The sequence below is a fragment of the Haliotis rufescens genome, unplaced genomic scaffold (genome assembly GCF_023055435.1).
Source record: "Haliotis rufescens isolate VD_foot unplaced genomic scaffold, xgHalRufe1.0.p SCAF_18, whole genome shotgun sequence".
Lineage (NCBI taxonomy): Eukaryota > Metazoa > Mollusca > Gastropoda > Lepetellida > Haliotidae > Haliotis > Haliotis rufescens.
This window is the reverse complement of record NW_025963868.1, coordinates 1,218,524-1,224,931: the sequence shown is the minus strand read 5'-3', so window position 1 is coordinate 1,224,931 and position 6,408 is coordinate 1,218,524. Positions and strand designations below refer to the sequence as shown.

The 6,408-nt window shown below is 42.1% G+C and overlaps 1 protein-coding gene across 1 annotated transcript; it reads right to left on the bottom strand.

Annotated features, from left to right (window-relative positions):
- Positions 1–386: 386 nt before the first annotated feature.
- On the bottom strand, positions 387–3,617 carry LOC124124614 (junctional adhesion molecule A-like). Its single transcript, XM_048398629.1, has 3 exons — positions 3,490–3,617; positions 1,579–1,938; positions 387–700 (listed from the first exon to the last, which is right to left on the bottom strand). The coding sequence occupies exons 1-3, from the start codon at positions 3,548–3,550 to the stop codon at positions 387–389; spliced, it is 735 nt and encodes a 244-aa protein (XP_048254586.1). The 5' UTR covers positions 3,551–3,617.
- Between the last annotated feature and the right edge of the window lie 2,791 nt (positions 3,618–6,408).

Below are 6,408 nucleotides of genomic sequence, written 5' to 3'. Positions count from 1 at the left end.
GCCTCCCTCTGTCCCGTGATCACCCTCTGTCTGGATGTGTCCCACCAGGTCACAGTGCAGGCGGGGTTACAGTCAGCAGAACATGTCACTGTGAGAGGGTCACCTATTACTGCAGACACGTTGTCTCTGTTACCATTAAATTGTACCGTGTCCGGTCCATCTGAATAACATAAATAATGTGATTCTTGGCCTACCATAGCTGTTACCTGTGATCATGAACTTTACCATGGCTGTACATCCCTTTCTATATTCATTAGCAATCTTTGCCAAAAGCAGAGTCAATTGTACGATTCCGACTATATCATTAACATGTTTATAAGAATAACTATCAAATAGTGATGGTACCAGCCTTAAACACTAACACGTGTTTTGACAAAAAAGCTTCTCTACTCACACAGAACAGTCAGAGAGTATCCCTGACTCCAGTCTGACAGGACGCCCTCTTCTTCACACTGACACGTGTAGACCCCCGTGTCCCCCTTGGTGATGTTGTCTATAGCCAGGACTGCCCCCTCCACGTGTACCCCGCTCTCCACCCTCCTGTTGTTTCTCCTCCATGTGTAGGACGTGTTCGGGGTATACGGGTACAGAGACCGGTCTAGAGGAAGACTCCGAGAGGAGGAGGAGCAGGTCAGCGTCACAGGAGTACCTGACACAGAGTCGGCAAATGTCGTGCTGATGTTCGGTGTTGATGGTTTCTCTGAGAACAACGTGACAAAAGAACTGTCTGATATCTGTCGGCATTACTGGATGGCATAATAATGAACTTCTAAGTAAATAATGTACATACACACTTGTCAGAATGTTTGTCAGTGTGTCTAAGAACTTCTATGTGATCTCTGACATGTTTCCTATTCATTCCCGCGAAAGCGAACAGATATTTAATGGATGCATAGGGAATTAACAAAGCATTGTCAAACTACTGTTTTGTGTATAGAGCACCTGCCGGAAATTTGTTCCCATGCCGCGTCATCACAAAAGACGTTAAAATATTGTACTTGATGTTACCCTGCCTGAAGCTCGGCATTAAGGGTATAAGACAAGGACTGGTCGGCTCTGAGTGAGTATATATATCTGAGTGAGAATACTGTATCTGAGTGGAGTATTCATGTTAATCTGTGACATGGTATTTCCCCCCGACTAGCATTATTTAACCAGATTCAATCCTGACTTAAGAAAGCAAGCACGCACGCACGCACGCACGCACGCACGCACATCTCAAATGGATGTGACTGATCCATCCCCCATTATCCAGTGTATTATATCTCTATTCTATCACCAGAAAAATCGTAGTAGTTGCCACACAAATGCGTACTAAGTACAAATACCCAATAATCCAGTGTTGGGGCTAATACCCTCGCTGTCTTAATGTCCACAACGAATTCTTTTAAAATAACATTGCCTTTAACTAAACTTCTAAACTGACAGAAAATATCTCTTCAGTTGATATATGTCTCCTAAGATCATTTACATGTCTCGTACAATATTCTTTTTATCGTGTCTCAAAAACGAGTGTTCAATATGGAATTGTCTATTTGGGCGATAAACTGATCATACTCAGATTATCTCGATACTTACGCAGTACAATGAGAAGCTGACTCCATGTGTTAGTAGACCTGTCACTGTTGTAGGCAACACACTGGTACACTCCGGTGTCCTGCACGTCGACACTGTGGAATGTGAGACTGACCACCGTCCTTCCTTGCAGGGATCGAGTGACACTCAGCTGAATCCTTGTCCCGTTCTCTGTATGTGTGTTGTCAGTTGTAAACACATGTGTATAGTCCTCCACATCGAACAGGACCTTGGGATATTCAGGCCTGAGCTTTCCATTAGAAGGTGTGATAGACACAATCTCAAACTCCGGGACAACTGGAAGTACATTCCAGGACATGTGGACTCTTTCCCCGACACGGGCAACAGTGTTGTTCTGGGAGGCTGAAACAACACATTAGAAACATCACTATACACTTGGTGAAGTCAAATGTAACTTCAGAACTGTAGGACAATGCTTACTATGACGGTATCAGATTTACCTGACGTTCAGATCAGGTTTAACATTACTGACTATAAACATTTCCTTTAATATTTTCTCCTATTTACCTCCTTGCGTTTACGCACGAACATAAATTCTTACACAGCATTAGTTAAAATGTTGGTATCAGACATATAACAAACAACAATTATCAAGTTATTTGTGGTCCACTAGGCCCCGAACTTTAATTCTTCATTGAAACGAGTACGGAACTACATGGGATGTACTCTACCGTGTTCCTTCTGGGATTAAGTGTGTGTGATGTGACATACTGACGGTGCATCGTCACTTTACACTTTCGACAAACTTAAATCTGAAAAATGTGGACTGAGTTGACCTAAATGTGTGCGTTGAGGCTGAGGGTACGTCTCACTTATAGTATTCTATCAAGTCCTGATTCAATCTTATCACTCCAGCGATAATATATGCGATACGTCCACAACCTGTAAAGGGCCTGAAATTGTTATTAATCGTGTGCTTTGTATTTATGAGTGTTTACTAGTCTATTTTGAACATTACGAAATTTACGGGACTTAGTAATGCTAGGTTCACAGTGATCCGTATGTTTTGGTTACAAGGGAGAAGAGGTTTCTGTCAGATATAACTGTAAGCTCTTATACTGAAGGGCTGTTCTTTTGTTTACAGAGTTTCCAGTAATATTGAGCTGCGCAACCTCGTAATTGACCTGAGATGACTTTACATTTTAACTCAGCTATGAACGCTATTTTAGTTTTAGTTTAGTTTAGGCGTGTCAGCTTACGAAGGGAGGCAACCCCTGTGTGATGCATGTCCTACATTTGTACATCTGTGGGGAGCAGCATGGATATGGTGCCGACAAATATATTCTGACGGGATATGATAGCAAAAATGCGATTCGAAGCTACATTTGTCTGATTATTGAACGACCAATGGACGCATGTCTACAGAGCGAATTGCAGTGCCGGAGACGACTGGTTCAACAATATCCACCTCTTTATAAACAATTAATGTGTGCGTCATTATAATCCTACGCCGAAATCCAACAACATACACAAACGTTTTCTGACATAGTTGAGGTCTCTTGGTTAGATCACCGGCCAATCATAACAAAATACGTCAAAAGAAGGTAATTGTTCTTACACTGTTGGTATCTAAAACAAGGTGGAAAAAGTGAAGAAAACCATTCACCTGCATGCTGCCGTACTAGAGCAGCGGAAAATACGATGCACACTTTCGAAACTAAGCATGTCAAACGCATTCCGTACACACCCTATGGGTGATGATATTATTCCAGTGTTTCAAGTGGTCATTTCAATACTGTTTACATGGTATATATGTTCTAGATGTATCTGGGGTTCAGACTGAACGCAAAGGGACATTTTGTAGAGGTAAAATATGAAAATAGGACCGTCTCACTATAGGCGCGAGACACATTATGAGCTGATACAGGCGATGAGCTAGGTAAAAGTACTTACTGACAAATGGAAATAATCCTCCGTACAAGATCACTGCTTCAATAACATACATATATGTCATAATTACGTCAGATAATTAAGGGTTGAGAGAGATTGCAGAACGTGTTCACATGCAACAGCTGAATTTCACACTGTCGGGATGTAATGAAATATTTCCGTGTTAACGGGCGGGATTTTCATGCGTGGAATTTGCATTTACAAACATTTAATATTTTGCGAGCTGACGTGTGAGCATTGATTAAACGTCTCAACCCCAGCAACTCAGAGCTACGTTATTAACACAAGAGTTTCAACTAATACCAAGAAGTTCTCTTAGATATGATATATTCTATGCTAAAAAAGTAGAGGATATTTATTGTGTACCCAACCTTAACACGAAAAGACGAGAAACAATTTTTTTCTGGGGACCTAATGTAGATTCGGGAAAAGAGTGAATGAGTTAGGTTTTCAGTTATATGACGTGTCAGCGGATGCGGGTGAGGAGGGAAAGACGTACATGTAAGTGATGCAGGCCTTAGACGTTTACAACGAGTACAAGTATTGTGCTCAGATGATAGGTTCCTGGCACGCTTAAGGGACGTAACTGGGCGAATTGTCCCCACACTTTTGTCATGGAGCCCACTGACCTACAATCGGGGTATCACAATACGTATTACACCAGCTTGGGGCCGTTTCGTGACTTCAGGGGTAAACAGAGAGACACACAAGATTTGTTCTTTATCCACCGGGCTGTCGTTATATACTGAACAACAAAAGGTCCTGTGACATTGAATAAGATTTAATGCAAAGTTATGTTTTTTACCAAATCTAAAACAATTTCGGTTTGCAACAGATAAAAGACTCCTCTAAGTGTTCAAATGGTTTAATTTTCCATACTGACTTCGGGAAAATGCGTGATTTCATAAAAAAAACATGAACATGCCAAAATGTCAATTTACAAATTAATAGCGTGTGTGTCCATCTCCTGTTGCGATGCAAGCGACACATCTTCGTCTCATGGAATGGACCAGGCGTCGCACAAAATCCTTTGGAAAATCTGTCCATATTTGCTGGAGCATGTTTCGAAGTACCTGGAGTGTCTGTGGAACACGTGGTTGTCGTCGAAGGCGCCGATCGATCTCATCCCACATGTACTCGATTGATGAGAGATCAGGGGAGCGAGCCGACCAGGTGATGACATTCATTTGTTGAAGATAATCCTGAACAAGTCGAGCAATATGAGGCCGAGCGTTGTCATGTTGAAAGGTAATGCCTGGGCCATGACGACGCATAAACGGTTGAACAACAGGGACGATGATTTCATCGCGGTAGCGCTGTCCATTGAGATTTCCCTCTACAACTTTCACACGGGTCCTCTCTTTTGCTGTTATCCCACCCTGTACCATAACGCTGCCGCCCCCGAACCGATCTTCTTCCATGACACAATGATTGACGTAACGTTCACCTCGACGTCGGTACACTCGAATCCGTCCATCGTTGTGGCTGAGGTGAAAACGAGACTCTTCAGTGACTCTTCTGCATGGCCGTCCAGCGTAGATGCTGTCTGCACCACTGTAGACGTCCTTGACGGTGGTTTCCTGTCAAAATGGGACGTCTGGCGGGTCTTCTGGCGACAATCCCTGCACATCTGAGGCGGCAAAGTACGATTTGTGAAGATATTCGTTTAAGGCCAGGGATGCTTCTTGCAGTCACAGTTGCTGGCTGGAATCGATTTCGTAGGTGTGTTGTTCGAATCCAGTTGTCTTGTTGATTATTGGTTACGCTTGGCCTGCCACTCCGAGGATGGTCTCTGACTGCATTCGTCTGTTGCCAACGTTGCCATAAACACCAAATGGTGTTTCTGTGGACGTTAAATTGGCTTGCAACAACACGTTGACTCGATCCTGCTTCAAGCATACCAATGGCTCGCAGACGCTCATTTTCGGACAGGCGTGGCATTTCGTAATGTTGAATAAATGCGTTATTTTGTTGTTTTTCTGAGTGGTTGTTGTCAGCACGATGCTAAACAATGCATATGGAATCCCGATAACGCACATGTTTTTATACCCATTCTTGGGTAGTGAAATGCATGGAGCTTGCATTAAAGTCAACTTTTGCATGGAATGCATGCTTTTCTGTAGCAGTTGCGTTTTTGTGACTTGATTCCATACATGTACTACAATATTGAAAACCAAACTTTACTTGTTTGAAAAATACACTAAAATATTGGTGTCACCGGAACTTTTGTTGTTGAGTATATTAACATATAATGTATAATTGTACAGCGCGCAGTTTCCAATTCATAACGGTGGTAGACTGTTAACTGTTAGTTAACTGTCACATTAACATCTTCTACCGGGTACCCATTCAACTGATGGGTAAACAGAGTTCACTTGCCTAAGGCGACTCCAGAGGGGACGTGGCAAACACGATTAATCGTTCGACTACTCTCCGTCACTCTCTTGCTGAACGTCACCTGATGACAAGTTGCCACCACATGCACAATTAACAAGGCATTTCGTCCAAATAATCTATGTCTTTGAAATATTTAGACCGATCCTGATTAAAAGCCAGAAAGCTTAGAGGAGCCATCTTCAACTCAAATATTTACATGAGATTCCCCACATCAAACATGTATGCTTCATTAATTACATATACTGTTGCTTGTCTGAAACAAATATATGGATCACGAGATTCGTATGAAAGAAGAAGGAAAGAGAAACACATATAATCAAAACGTTATCTTTCTGATTGAATAACTATACACTGTTTTATATCAACCGATTGTTAAGGAATGTAAACAATATCAATATTTTCTTGTCATTTTGTTGTGGGATATATTAATGGTACATGTAGGCATTTCTCGAGATACATCCATCCCAGGAACTGTCCATTTCCTCTGCGCCATCATCAGTTGTCCGTTTTGTTGTGAGTGTATAT

Excerpts from the sequence above, each read along its gene's own strand:
- LOC124124614 (XM_048398629.1), bottom strand. The coding sequence starts at position 3,550 with ATGACATATATGTATGTTATTGAAGCAGTGATCTTGTACGGAGGATTA. Across the intron at positions 1,939-3,489 it reads AGGATTATTTCCATTTGTCA|CCTCCCAGAACAACACTGTT; the intron begins GTAAGTACTTTT and ends GTGTTGTTTCAG. Across the intron at positions 701-1,578 it reads TCAGCTTCTCATTGTACTGC|AGAAACCATCAACACCGAAC; the intron begins GTAAGTATCGAG and ends CGTTGTTCTCAG.